Raw genomic sequence first — 15,633 nt, forward strand, 5'->3', positions numbered from 1 at the left:
TCTGCAAGTTTCTGGAAAATCTCCTTGTGGCTGCTGACTCTATTGTGTCTTCTGTTTTTATTTATATAAGGATTGTGATCTCGGCAAAAGGTCTCCTAAATATGGGCTTCCTTGAGATTTAGCAAATCCACCGAGGACAGGGTTATTTCCATGGTCCGAATAGGAAATGGTGAGAGAAAGGTGAGCCTTTCTCCTCCCATAAAGAATTATAGTCCACTGCCTGGAGAAGTGAAGAGTGAAGAAAATCACAGAGTCGAGGATTTCCATTTAGTGTAACAGAGTAAAGGGCCACACGCACCACGGCCTCAATTACCCTGAGATCGGAACGAGTAGATGGTGCCCAGCGACCAATAATCCCCACTCAGTTGAGATCAGAGAAGGTCCTGATCAGGATGTAATAAAACTATATAACAACATTCAGAATCCTAAATAAGACTTACTTGGTCCGATAGAGACGAGTTGAATCCCTGAGAAGGTGGCCTGTCAAGCCACGAACTGAAGACAGCCTGGATCATCTTGCAGCCAAACCACAGACAGCCCTATACAGTGATCAAAAACATTTGTGAGGATTGTGTTCCTCAGAGCAATCAGTCATGTGAGCCCAATGGGGAAGCATTTGTACCCATCCCCACCCCACCCCCCACCCATCCTAGTCTCAAAAGACAGGCAGGGCCAAGGGGAAATACTAAGTGGAAATGAGCTGGGGCAAGCAGGAAGAGCGCTGTCGCATTGAGGGGATCACAATGAGGGCTACAGACAAAATGTGTGCAAGTTGTTGAACGGGGAGCAGTTTGCTCTGTAAACTGTCACCCCACGCACGGTTCTAACAGTGAAAGAGACAAACCCGTGGGGCTCAGTTCTACTCTGAAATGCGTGAGGCCGCCCTTAGTTAGGATTGAAGCCAGGGCAGCTAGTTGATAACTTAATCCACAAGATGGAAATGAAGTTGCTGAAGAACAATTTAGGGACAGGATACATAGGAAATATGCAGCAATATTCATTTTTAAAAGATTTTTTATCGTGAGTCGGGTGAAGGTTTGCAGAACAAATAGAAATGTCACATTCAGCAATCCATCCACATTATGATTCAACTCATTCATTGCAGTCTCCTCAAGGCGCCGTCACTTATCCCACCCCTCCCAGCATCCCTGTTTCCAGTCCCCCTTTGTCCCTCTGGACTTTGTACTTGAGTAAATGGTGCCCTTTGGATCTTAAATGGCTGATTATACTTTTACCCAAGGTGAGTTCAGTCCCAGTCATGCATGGGGACTAGGGGGGGCAGTGTCAGGGGTCTCATCTCTCTCTATGTGACCAGTAAGCCTGGTCTCTTTTATGATTTGGAATTTTGTCCCCTCACTTTTCTCAGGTCTTTCTAATGTGACCCTCTTCAGAGCCGTTGGTAGTGGCAGCCAGGCTCCGGCTAGTTCTTCTAGTTTCACGGTTGTTAGACTGGTGTTTGCGTGGTCCCTCCGTCCAATGTACTAATTGTCCCCTTGTCGGTGGAGAGTCTAACATCAGTCATATTGTGGTGAACCTTTTTACCAACAGTTTTCAGAATTGAAGCCAAGTCACTTGTGAGATTGTCAGTCATACACTTCTGAGGATTTTGGCTCTTGGAAGTTTCGTTGACCAGAATTCGATTTTTCCCAAGAGCGTAGTGAATGGTTATCCTAGCTCCTGACTTTCACATGGGAAGCTGTTGACCCTGAATTAATGAAGAAAATGAAATGATTGGCTTTGCCTCAGGGACAGATGGGATTTGGGGGCAAATGAATGGAAGTTTTCTTTTTAGATTATTTCAAAGTCAAGACTTCAATTCTGGGAAGTTTATCTTCAAGGTTAATTTGATATTTTGCAAAGGCACACCGATTATTAAGCTTTTGCCCTTTGCTTATCAAGGTGAAACACAGTGTCTGCATGGTCTTCAAAGACCTATTTAAATGGAGAAGATAAATGCACATATTAATAATGGAGCCAGAGAGACTCATTATACACATTCAAACCTAGTCTAGATGACGGAGATAAGAGTTTTACTGGCGCTAGTTGATGGGTTTTAATTATTAGCTGTGAGTGGGTTAAGGAAAATGAAGAATTACAAATATAAAGGAGAAGCAACGGGTCTTCATTAGCTAAATTCACACTCACTATTTGGATGACAACCATCTAAGCATGGGATTTCATGGCAGGTACACTCTGAACATCTCTGCTCCCACCACAGCTGGTTCTAGAAACTTCCATATCTGCCCTCCTCTTCTTTTGATATGTATCCACTAAAACAGACATCTCCCACCATCTTTCCATTTCGGAGCTTAGCTTTATCATGTCCCGCATTGCAAATGTTGCTACCATTGACTGTGATGCCTGAGATTGTAGGAAATCACAATGAGCCTGCATTTCTAGTTGAGCGTGACTATGCGGGACCTTTTCATGAGCAAGAAACCTTCTACTATTTGACTCGTTAACTGTCTGAACAAAGGAGGGGAAGCCGGTGGTTAGACGCGCATCTCCACTGCCCACATCTTGTGGCTCAAGAGGCATCCCTTATATACTAGATCCTTTTGAAAGAGAAACTGCCTTGTCCAGGACTCAGAGTTGCTCCCAACACTTTTTGAAATTTCATGCCTGAGTTCTCCAAAGGTTGCAGAAGTTGAATTTAAGGCAAGTACCATTTTGGACTGTGCCTAGACCCTTAACCCTACTCTCCCAAATTATCTCCTCTTCCTTTATGTTGACCCCTTTCATTATATCAAAGAGGTTACCAGAAAATGTGCTCAGTGACTACACTCCTTCTTGCTCTAAAGGAAGAATTCCAGTTCTGATTCTTGGAGTCATGCTGTTATGGCAGCCTGTCACCATAAATAAATATAAATATGGGTGTCTCTTATAAGTATATAATGATTGCTATATAAGCAAACAATAGTATATTATTACTTACATTCCATAGTGTGGTGTGGTGTGGTATGGTGTGGTGTGGTTTGGCGTGGCGTGGCATGGCATGGTATGGTACAGTACAGTATGGTATCCATCATCTGCAGTATGTCAAGGGAGACATCTTGTAGAGAAAAATAGTGGCCAAACAAGGTACAATTCTGACCCAACTATTACAGACCTTTCTGTGAAATGGCACTCACAGTTTTTCTTTATTTTTTACTCTATCTTGACAAAATGTGTGTGACTTTACTTACCTCTGGAGAAATAGAAGTTACTTCAATTTCTACATATGAGTCACTGATTTTATGGACAGTCGTGTTATCTTGGTTCATCCTTATTTATCACCCACTGAGTTACACTTACTCTCTTGCAATTGAAGTCAACTAGTTGGGATACTACATGGTACTATTGTTTGTGATGTCACGACATGGGACATACCTACCTCCGCTTTACATTATCATGCCAATTTCAGAGTTCAGAAAAAATATGTAAGTACCCTCACTTATGAAATTACCCTCAGGAGAAAGATGAGACTTTCTGTTCCCACAAGACTTACAGCCTCAAAAATTCAGAGGGGCAGGTCTCCTCTGTCCTGTATGGTCACTAAGAGTCAGGACCAACTTCACGGCAGTGAGTATTCATCCTTATATAAAACTTGAAAATTATTTCAGACTTTCCACAAACAGACTCTGATGCAGATGTTTTCTTTATTTTGAGTTATCTTTGTGTTTTTATGTACAGCAATATATTTATTTGACTCGTGTTTTGAAGCTTCTTTTGGCTTCTCAAATGGCTTCAGACATTCTCCACAGTATAGATTCATCTTATAGGGGGCAACATCTGCTGTGGATTTCTTGTGCTTTATCAAACTAACCTTCAGGTCCTCCACTGTACAGTCATTTGATACCAGGCTCTCATAGCAAATCACCTGGACTTCTCTGAATGATGCAGTCACACCCCAAGAGCTTATAGAATTGGTTTACCATGATGAATAATTATTTCATCATGAAGATTATTCTTTTTAAATATCAAAGTGATGTCCTCTCCTATAAACAACTTCTAAAGTCATATTGGAGTGAATTTTGTTACATTCTTTCTTGAAACTCGTGTCAGACTGCCTCTTACAGTTTATGAAAGCCCATAAATATATCAAACCTCTTTGCATACTTGTCTACCAAACTATCCTCTCATGTTCTGATGCCCCTGGAAAAGAACAGCGCTGTGATCGTGGCACACAGAGCAATGGAGGATTTAGTAGGGACACAAGACAAATGGTATATTTATCTAGTGCTAGGCTTTCCTTTTCTATAGGATCCATATCAATTTTCTGTGACCTCTCTCTGAAGAGTGTCAAGCACACAGTGAATGTACAGAAATAACAGAGGTATCTTTCGTGTTTGTGCTGAGAGTTGGGCAGACGTGACTGTTTTTTAGTGTTAGGCTTTGACTTCTTACTCCTCTGGGAAAACACTTACCTCTTTTAAGGGTTTAAATGTTCTGATGGAAAGGGATTTTAATGAGCTCTCCCTTGTCCATCCATTTAGTGAAACAATTATGCTGAATAAATATGCTTATACTTAATTAATATAATTAAGTATATTAGTTAATTATAGTTAACTATAATAGTTAACTATAGTATAGTTAAGATAGTATATTAGTTCAGTAATAAAATGGAAGGTACCAGGAACATTTTCACTAGCTGTGATGTCATTATTAACTGGTGTTTTAATGGCCAATTCTATTTTATTATTTCTAATTTCAGAAAAGGGTCTTGTGCTAAGAGATTCTGGATATATGGTGCAGCATGAAATTAGAGTCAGGATGATATCTCTGTAGAGATATTTCAATAGAATGAAAATATTTTTTATTTTGTCCACATAATTAAATGGATCATGTAACAGAGAATTCTTCCCTGTGACACCCTAAGAATTGGGTGATTATAAGAAATAGATCAACTGCTGAGGATTTCATTAGAGGGACAGGGAAAACGTGGGACAGGACTGGAAATTACAGGGCAGTGGTATCTGTGATGACTTCTTTCCAGGTAGTTGATCTATTCCTCCCAATCTTGGAAGTGACCCAGTGACCCATAGTGATGAACTAATGAAAATGAATGGATTTTCATTTAACATTGGCAGATCCCTTGGTATTTTGATGCTGTGCATATCAACAGAATTATGTGCCCATGATTGATCTTCTTCACTTTTTCCAATGGGCAAATGTGGGAGCACCTAAAACACCCTCCTCCCTCATTCCCTCCGTACTTCCCTGCCCTGACTTTCCCTCTGCTTCTCTGCTCAATAGGAACGTAAGTAATCAAGTGATGAAAGTAAGTAAAAGGTATAGTCCGCTGGTCAGACTTGCATAAAGTCCAGGGAAATGAAGTTTCTCGATTGTGGTAAAACAAGAAGCTCCAGAGTCCATCTCCGGACCTTTCCATTCTATGAAAGCCCATGACGCCAATTGGGGAAGTTCTTGGCTAGTACCAATTCAGTGAAGCTAGTACTTACGGGATGATCAATAAAACTGTATTGTCAAGTATATTGTAATGCTCTCTGTTCACGTGTTGAATTCTTTCCTCCTAACCCTCAAAATAAACCAAGGCTGAATCTGAACAAGCTCCACCCACAGAGCCCAGCGTAGAAGAGCCTCCTGTGTCTGCTGCACCTGCTGCTGGACTGGGACCTGGACTGGATGCTCAGCCCGAGGAGCCCGTGGAGGAGGCAGCGGTGAGTGCACCTCCATCCCACCCGCCATCTGCTTCACCTGCGGCAGCAATGCAATGCTCTACCTGTCATCCTTTTATTTCTTGTGACCGATGCCTCCCAGCTCCATGTCCAGGACGGCTCCACAGATTGCCTGGAGAACTGCCTTCAAGTCGAGGCCAGCTCTCAGGGGATAATTCGAGAATTGACAACCTTGTTGGTACTGTCGACATATTGGAGACTGAGAATTTTCCCCTTAAGGTCAGGGACAAGATGAGGATATGTCTTACCACGGCTATTTGATATTGCTTTGAGAGATTGTAGCAAGAGCAGTCGGGCAAGAAAAAAGAAGTGAAAAGCATCTAGACTGGATAAGAAGAAGAAAGGCTATTGTTTTTTGCAGATGACATGATTTTAGGTATAGAAGACCCCTGATGTTTCACATGAAAAGCTCTTATAGCTAATAAATGAATTTGGCTAAGTGGTAGGATATGAGCCCCCCCCCCAAAAAACCTGAAAGAAGTATTACAGAAACAATTACATTGACAAGAACATCTAGGAATTAATTAAACCAGATCGTTTAAAGACTTGTATACTGATTGCTTACAATATTCATGTTTTTTAGATTCATTAAAATCCAACAAGGATTTCAAATTTCATAATTTCAAATCTCTGATTCTGCAGGGATTCATGTGGGTAGAAAACTATTTGCTCAAAACCACCTGGCTCCTATAACAAGTGAGAATTTGAGAATATGCTCTTTTGCTAAAGAGGAAGCGCAGGTCTGTTTGGTTGGAAACGTGGACTCTTGCCCTGGTATTGCAGCCATATACCACACCACCTCCAGAAACTGGGTTAAAATTACACGTGTACTATGTTGAAATAGATCATGAAACAGCTACAATGGTGTCGAAGGAAAACTTACTTTTAAAACTCCATGGAGAGTTAGAAATGGTTTATTTCTGAGATCCCATAAAAGGTTTCCTGATGATTTCAGTAGTGTACACTACAACTTTGTTCATTTGGTACAAATAGGAGAGCCACCCTCCTCTTGCCAAAATATCACCACTCTCTTTAACACACGGAAGCCATTGGATAGTATGGTACGTGGCTTATAGGTCAATAAAACAGTTACATGCAGGGCGGAAATCACATTGCCTGGATTAGAGACCTAGACCCATGAGTGTTGCCTTCTCTTGCTCCTATTGCTCTAGGTCATTTCAGGGGGGAAAGCGGCGTCAACTTTCAAGTCTATAGTTTCTGTAACGATGAGAAAGATAAATAACGGGGGAGGATAGTGATGGGAAATGCAAATGACGAAAATAGTCACTTTTTCCAACCGAAGAGACAGTATTGGACTAAATCATGCAGGGGCACGATAAGTGGACCCCGTCGCTGCAGCAATGTGCTCCAGCATAAGAACAGCTGTGCGGGCAGCAAGGACCAGGCAGTGCTGTACACAGCGTCACCCTGGTTGGAACCAACTCGCTGCCCCCAACAACACCCACATGCAGGGAAAACAAGAAAAATGTCCTGTTCGGTCAACTGTCTCCTCCAAGCACTGCCTGCATGGACTTTGGAAGGTGGATGCCTTGAGACCCCTTGAGTCAGTGCCTAGGACTTCTGTTTGGATTCATTAGCAATCACAACAATTCCATGCAGAGAGAGCACTTCCATATGGTATCCGATTGGGATCTGTTCGCTCCCATTAAGATTATTCAATCAGCAAGGAAGGAAAAGATACATCATCATTGCTAATAATGCTAAAATGAAGGAGATGTTTTATGTTTAAAAGAATATGGAAGATGCCAGGGAATTAGAACGGTATTGATTTAGGCATGGAGGGAAATTGTTTTACTTTTCTAAGTTCTCAGGTTCCTGTTTCGAATGGTAGATGGGCTTCATCTTCATAATAATTTAAATTCCAGCTTAATCTCTCTGTGTTTCATTGAGTTACATGGTTTTGGACAAGGACATTTAATGTTGTACAACCGGTCAAAATTAATGTGTAAACTAATGTTAAATGGGGGCTTAAGCATGTATTCTCCACAACACCTTCAGAATCCCATGAGTACACATCTCTCACACCCAACCTGATTTTAACTATATATATATGTATATATATATATGTATATAATTGGGTTCTTCCTTTTTGTCAGATTCCATGTGGTTTTATAATGAACAATATTGGTGGCTACTAGTTACCTATTACAGGGGGACTTCAAAAAGTTTGTGAGCGGAAAAATAAAATTAAAAGATAAAAAAAAAATTCCACACACTTTCTGAAGTCCCCTCATATTTTCTGAGGATCCCGGGGCACGGTGGTTAAACTACTTAGCTGCTAACCCAAATGTTAGCGGTTTGAACATACCAGCCCATCTGTGGGAGAAAGGGACGGCAGTCTGATTCTGAAAAGAAACCAATCCCACAGGGCAGCGTGACTCTGCCCAGAGGCTTGCTTTGAGTTGGAAGCAACTAGACAGCAAGGGGTTGGGTTCTTGTTTGTTTTGTTAGGCTGACTGTCTGCTGGGTTTTCATTGTTGCCAGCTCATGCCAGTGCAGCGGCTCCCCAGCATTTTCAAGGCTCCTGACCTTTTGGAAACGGAGCACTAAGGTTTTCTTCCAAGACACCTCTGTGTGGGTTTGAACCAACAACCTTTTTGTTAGTAGTTGAGTGCTTTGCTTTTTGCTCCAAACAGGGACTCCATCCAGGTAGTCCATAGATATGATTTATAATCCTTTTATCTACAGGTTATATTAATAATATCCAAGAAGCTGTATGGCACAGGGATTAACCATCATAAGGCAAAAACCAAAGCAAAGCAAACTCATTGCCATTGACTCTAGTGTTTCACAGGGATCCCAGAGGACAGGGGAGAGCTGCCCCTGTGAGTTTCTTAGACTGTGACTCTCTAAGGAGTAGAAAGCCCTGCCTGCTGGTCTCCCCAGGAGCAGCTGGTGGTTTCTGCCAGTCCAGATTGTAACCACTAGCTGCTCTGAGATCAAATAGAGAGATATTTGGAAGATTCATCATTTGGAAATCACTTCTCTCCTACGTTTTATAGATAAACTTTTCAGCAGCAATAGTCTATATCCGTATATGATATGCTTATATCCTATATCTGAATATAAAGCACTTCAGAAAGTCTTAGGAAGGAATTAGGGACCTGCTGAGAACCACGGGGGATGCAAGAGCACCAACCAGGTCAAGTTCAGTGTGAGCCACCTTCTCCAAAGGGGAAAAGTTCACCAAGTTCATTCTTTAGCTATGGACTGAAACAGAAAAGCCACGTTCATTAAGAAGGCAGCTTACAACTGCTTGATTTGCCTAATGGTCTCTAAGGAATGCCTTCCATGTTTTCCAAACCGACACACTTGGATAAAATCAATTCACCTTGTTTTCCCTGGCTTTTGAAAAACAGAATTTTACGGAATGTATTTGTATTCTCTAAAGTAGATTTATGACTTATTTTCTTTTACTCACAGTAAGCAAAAATCACAATATTAGGATTATTTTTTTCCTTAAAGAAAGACCCCTCTGTCGCTAGATGTGTGAAATTTGGTTGTAAGAGCATGGAAATCTCCGTGTGTCCCAGACATTGATTAATAGGCTGCCTGTAGTTACCATCATTCACGGCTGGATTGGCGCGACCTTTTGAGGCAATCTTTTTTGCTTCCTAAATGTCAGCACACAGTTATTAGTTCAAATCTTGACAGATTGCATTTCATCTGAGGTAATGTTTGTGACAGTTTTGTAAAAGAAATATAATTTTCAGAACAGGAACTTCTAGTAGTGGTTCACAATGAAACCCGGGGCTTTCAAGAAAAGTTAAATTTTTACATTTTCGTTTGCTATTTTATTCTCTACAGGCTGAATATTGTCTTTAGTTTTTCTCCCATAGCACCAAACTTCACCTGTTTGACTGTAAGACGCATCGATAACCAACATTGTAGCTTCTCTTTCCTCTCATGTTTCTAGGTTAGGCCAATAGAGATTCTATTCTTCAGGGGGAAATAATTTCATTTTATATAACAGAGAATCAGGTTTTATAAAAAAGCAAACTCCAAGTTCACTGCCCTCGAGTTGATGGCACCTTATAGTTACCCTGCAGGACAGGATAGAACTGTCTTGCGAATTTCCCTGCGACTGTCACTCTTTCTGAGAATACAAAAAACGCCCAGCTTTCTCCCTCAGAGCAGCTGGTGGTTTCAAACTGCTGACCTTGCACTTAGCAGCTAAAGAAGATTATAAATCCAAATGATAATGTTTCCTTTGCTTATAACTAAGCATGCTTGTCATTTTCTTGTGGAAAATTTTTACCCATTCCATTTTCTTGCGTAGAGACACATTTAAATGGTATCTAAGTTTCTGCCTATATCTGTACCTGCACAAATAGTGAATTGGACCAGTGCTCTTTTTACATGTTTTGAATGTGTTTTTTAGCAAAGCATTGTAATAAATTTTAAGGTTAACATTTCCAAGACTGAGGTACAGATCTTATGGTAGAGATATGAAAGATGACTTTTCATTTTACTATGCCTATCTAGAAAAATAATATATGTAAATTTATTTGCCAAGACCAATTTAATAAAAGAACATCAGAAGGCTCAGACTGTATAATCTATGAACTTCATCTTTACTGGAAGTCCTTCTCTCTGCTTGAGGAGGCTACATGTGCCCATTTCCTTCACTCAGGTGACACTTTTGAATCCTTCATGGGTGTCAGGCTTGTTCTGGACCCAGGATACAATAGACAGATGTGGCTTCTGCCGTCATCATTCTTGACAACTAGTGGTTGAGACCACTATGAATGTCTCTGAGGTTGGAGTATCTCTCTCTGACAGTTCCGTCATGGAAAACAGCATTTGCGTTTTCTCCTTCTACAGAGAACACTTGTAGAACCAGGTGCTGCACAGTTCCTGGAGCTGTAATGTCTTGATCTATCCGACAACGTCACTGAGGATGAGAAGAAGACAGGGGGTTTATTTCTTGTTCTTTCTTCATTAATGTAAATGTATTTTTCCAAACAGCAAAGGACACTATAAATGAAATTGTCGAGAAACACACGCAAGCGTACATACGGATTGTATCTTTTCCTAATTTAAGGCATTTTCAGATTACAATGGAGCACAGATACTGCATATGGTGTTATAGCACATAATCTACCGTCGTGATAATTCTCAGATATGTATATGAAATATTTACAAACCCTACAGGTAAATAAAGAGACTATTTACAGAGATACTGATTATAAAAGGCAGCAGTAATGAGAACTAATTTTTAAAAAGAGGCATTCAGCTGATGTTAGAGCTGACAGGATGGAGCCCCCGAATGGAACCCTGTATGCAGTTGTTCCATTTTGAGAACTCTGTCCTGTCAGTTCTGAAGTCAATGAAGAGAACCTTGGAGAGAGGGGACTTTTCTCCGAGTGGGCTCGCAGCTAACTACACGGTCGGCATGCCTTTGCGCTCACTCGCTTCTGTCCCACGGTGCCCAGTATGGAGCCTGGTGCGTAACTGTTGCTCAGTGAACTCTGGACACTGATTTCTTTGTTGATTATTTGGCTGGTTAGTCCGTTGGTCCTGGAAAGAACTGCAACCTGATTTCATTAAATATAAATACGAATAAGGTAATTTTCTTTCTCATTGCTTCCCTTTAAACATAGGTGCAAGCCATTCAATTTCTGTTTCAAGAACACCTATTTGCCTAAAACATGCATATCCGTGGCCCGTCCTGTCAGGTTTTGTGTTTTGGTTTTGGGTTTTTTTTCCAGCAACCAGAAAGGATTTGCTGGAGATACTGGACATACAGTTTCCATAGGGAACACATGGGCAGGTGGGGGTTGGGTAAGAGCTCTTCCCTCTAGAGACATAAAATAGGCCAGGGGCCTTCCTCAGCTTCCTGACACCCTCCTTCAGTGTGGGCTGTCAGACACTGATGTGTTATTTTTTAGGCTGCTAGAAACTGGTCCGTAGCACAAAGCTGTCTCCACACCTGAATCTCACCAGTCTCTCCCATCATCGTCTAGCTAGGGAGATGGTGGGTGGGACCTTCCGGGCAATATCTCAGAATTGAGCCCCGAGGTGTTTTTCTGCTCTCAACTTCCTTAGAGATCCAGGTTCAGCAGCTCGTCCTCCAGTGTGGTCATCAGAGCACCTTAGGGCTGTGAGGGAGGGAGGTGTCGTGATGATGATCACAGAGGTAAAGCAGGACCTTGTGGTGGTGGTGGGAGGCTCCAGGAGTATCCCCAGGGATGACTAATAAATGATCATTCCCTAAAGCCACCATCTAACCCCAAGACCTCCTGAAGTATAAAAGAAAACCCAGGGCACCTCCCCTTGACATCCTGGATTGAATGAATCGTAACCCCCAATATCAGCTAACTTGAATGGATCATGATTCGCTGGTTTGGAAGTTATAGAATGATCTCCACTGTGAGATCTGATATGATAAACCTGTCATTTGTAAAGAGATCAAAGCTGGGGTAAAACAGCCTTAATTTTCACGCAGCCCTGAGGGGGCATTCCCTGGAGTGTGGCCTGCAGCACATTGTATCTTACACAAGAAAAAAGGGGAGAAAAGCTAGCAGGGCTCTGAGCGACCCACGCCCATGTATTCAAAGCTCCAAATGGAGAAGACCCTGTGAATCTGTGCAAAGCAAGGCAGCTCGGTGTACAGAGAACGCAGAATTCTCACAACTGCCAGTAGGTTACATCCTAACAAACATAGGAAAGATTGAATTTGTCAGCAATTTTATCTCGCTTGGATTCACAGTCAGTGCTTATGGAAACAGCAGTCAAGAGATCAAAAGACTCACTGCATTACAAGGATGCTGCTTTGAGGACCAAGGGGCTCCTGACCCACTCCAGGGTGTTTTCAAGCATTTCGTGTGCATGTGAAAGTTAGTGCATCAGGAAGACCCAAGAAGGATCGACTCGGTTGAATTATGGTGCTACAAAGAGTACTGGAAATGCCAACTGACTGCCGAAGCATGGCCAGTCTGACTCGGGAGAAGTCCAACCAGAAGGCTCCTTAGAACCAAGGATGGTGAGACTTCATCTCATGTCCTTCGGACATGTATCAGGAGAGAGCAGACCCTGGGAAAGGACATCATGCTTGGTGAAGGAGCAGGCCATGAAAAAGAGGACTCAATGGACTCAAACGTGACAATTGTGAGGGAGGCTCTGGACCCGGCACTGTTTCATTCTGTTGTACATCCTGTTGAGTCCGAACTGACTCAGTGGCACCTTCCCCCAACAGCGTGAGTCAGAATTGACTAGATGGCAGTGAGTTTGGTTTGGGGGACGCTGTGTGTGAGAGTACAGAGACATATCCAGATCAGAGTTAGCATGTAACTAAAGATGAAGACTGGTGGGCACTGCATGTCTGCCTCCACCTCTTGCTCTTCCTTTCGTGGCCTATCTCAGCAATGCCTCCAGAGTCCAGAGACTCTTTGCATGGATGACTCCAGTTTCTCCTCTGTGGACATTAACTGGGACCTAAGTGTGATCAGCAGAAGTTGCTTGGCTCTTCCTTTTCCTGATGTCTTAGTTGCCTCATGTTGTGGTAGCAGAAATACCACACGGGCCTGGCTTGAAGGAGCAGAAGTGGACTTTCTCGATGTTTCGGAGGCCAGCATCCCAAACCCGAGACGTGAGTGTATCAATTCCACCTGTGAGCTTCTCTCCAAGTGTCCGATGTCTGCAGGGATCCTTCGCCGACAGGCAGGTCCTGCTGCTGGCCGTCCCTCTCTTCCCTCTGATTTGTATGTAACTCACAAGGGATTGTGTTGAGGACTCACACGCTAATATAAATTAGATGACCAGAGCAGAATACAACTCCCGTTTTCTGCTGAGGTCATATTTACAGGGTTAGGATTTCAGCCCTTATTTGAAGGTCATACCTGTATCTAGGTCACACCAGATCTTTCCTCCTTTGAAAAGCAAAAGGCATTATGACTAAAATAACAAGAGCGTTGACAGAACCAAGAGTAAATTGAGGCCCAAACCTGCTGTATTATTGATACAATCTATTGGGACTACAGGAGAAAACCCAAAAGCAAACTCATTGCCGTCGAGTCAGTGATGACTCGTAGTGACTCCCCCTGTGGGTTTCCAAGACTAACTTTTTACAGGAGTGAAAAGTCCAGTCTTTCTCCTGAGGACCTGCTGGTGGTTTTGAACTGGCAACCATGCAGATCGCAGCCCAATGCATAAATCACTGCCTCATCCGGACCTTCTACTGCCCTAAAGACTTATAGTCTTGGAAACTCAGTGGGGCAGTACCACCTTGTAGTCTTGGGGCGCTAGGAATAAGTGTTGACCAGAAGGCAGCGAGTGAGCGATTGCTAGTTTGGAGTGCCAGCATCCTCCAGGTATTACCTCACAGCAGTTTCACAAACCTGGCATTATTTAGGGCTCATTACTTCCATCTCACAGATTAAGGAAATTAAGGCACAGGGGAGTAAAGTAGGTTAAGCAAAATCAAAAAATCAGAAAGTGATGATACTGAACTCAAACCCATTTTCATCCATAGGTACCCACACACAACCTAGTGTAAGTGTGCTGTGTCCCTTTAAAAAGTTCTGCAAAAGTAAACTTATCAACTGCTTTTACATCACCTCTCACTGAAGCTCTCTGTTCACACTTAGGCTGAACTCTCTTCCTCCTGATAACAGGACATCCCACCAGCCACCCCTGGTTTGTTGCTATGAGACAGAGACAGAAATTCTTGTGTAGATCATCCTCAGCTCCCCATGGACAATATGTGTCTTAATTCCCCACGGGCTGCAAGTGAATATCAGTGGAGTGATATTGGGAAGGGCACTGACCTGGGGGTCTAGTGTGTTGGATCTATGGTTAAGGGCTTTGAGCAAATCAGTTTACCCTTCACCCCTCCGGCCACACCTCATCTTTGGTTTCTGTATTCTCTGTAACCAGGAGAACATCCTTTGTACTTATGACTTCCCACCCCCACCCCCACCACCCAGTCTCTCATGCCTATTTGGTGGGATTGGTAGGTTTTACTTACCACTCTCACTCAAAGACTAGAATGAGATGGCTGTCAGCTGAGTCTTCCAAGCATGACTGTCAGTTCTCTATCGCTCAAGATCCAGCACCTCTCCTCACCCTCCATGCCATCTGGTTATAGCCCAGGTTACCCAGTTAGGTGTATTTTATATTTGGCAAGGTGAAGGTTGGGAGTGTTAGCAACAGAGCATGATATTGATGTGATTTGTAGATCGCTATGCCACGAGCCCAGTAGCACAGTGGACTAAGTGTTGGACTGCTAACTGAAAGGAGAAGGGCTTGAACCCAACCATCACTTCTTGGAAGAAATATAGGCGATCTGTGTCTATATAAATTTACCTTCTGGGAAATGCTGGGGTGCAGTTTTAATCTGACCTATAGATTGCTGTGAGTCAGAATCAAATGGGCAGCAGTAGGTTTGGGGTTTTTATATCATGGCCTAGTCTTTGGGTATGTTTGGCTACCTCACAAGAAAGTATATTGAGCAGTGGCCATAAAAATGTACATTTCCTTTTTTTTAATTTTTTTTAATTTTTTTTATTTTAACAATTTATTAGGGCTGATACAATTCTTTTCACAATTCATACATATACATACATCAATTGTATAAAGCACATCTGTACAGTCTTTGCCCTAATCATTTTTTTCTCTTTTCTTCTTTTACATTTTATTAGGGACTCAAACAACTCTTACCACAATCCATACATATACATACATCAATTGTATAAAGCACATCCATACATTCCCTGCCCCAATCATTCTCAAGGCATTTGCTCTCCACTTAAGCACATTTCCTTTTTTAAAATCATTTTATTGGGGCCTCATACAACTCAACACAATCCATGCATACATCCATTGTGTCAAGCACATTTGTACATTTGTTGCCATCATCATTCTCAAAACATTTGCTTTCTATTTGAGCCTTTGATATCAACTCCTCATTTTCCCCCTTCCTCCCCACACCCAC

The 15,633-nt window shown here is 42.3% G+C and overlaps 1 protein-coding gene across 2 annotated transcripts in view; it reads left to right on the forward strand.

Moving 5' to 3' along the window:
* The window catches only part of AMPH (amphiphysin), a 245,605-nt gene that overhangs the window by 209,202 nt on the left and 20,770 nt on the right, over positions 1-15,633 (forward strand). The window contains exon 17 of one of the 2 annotated variants that reach the window (XM_075557542.1): positions 5,535-5,660. The exons of the other annotated variant lie outside the window; for it this stretch is intronic. Within the exon in view, the coding sequence (XP_075413657.1) occupies positions 5,535-5,660 (126 nt within the window). The remainder of the gene's footprint in view (positions 1-5,534; positions 5,661-15,633) is intronic. 2 annotated transcript variants of the gene reach the window in all.

This window comes from Tenrec ecaudatus, chromosome 9, assembly GCF_050624435.1.
Source record: "Tenrec ecaudatus isolate mTenEca1 chromosome 9, mTenEca1.hap1, whole genome shotgun sequence".
Lineage (NCBI taxonomy): Eukaryota > Metazoa > Chordata > Mammalia > Afrosoricida > Tenrecidae > Tenrec > Tenrec ecaudatus.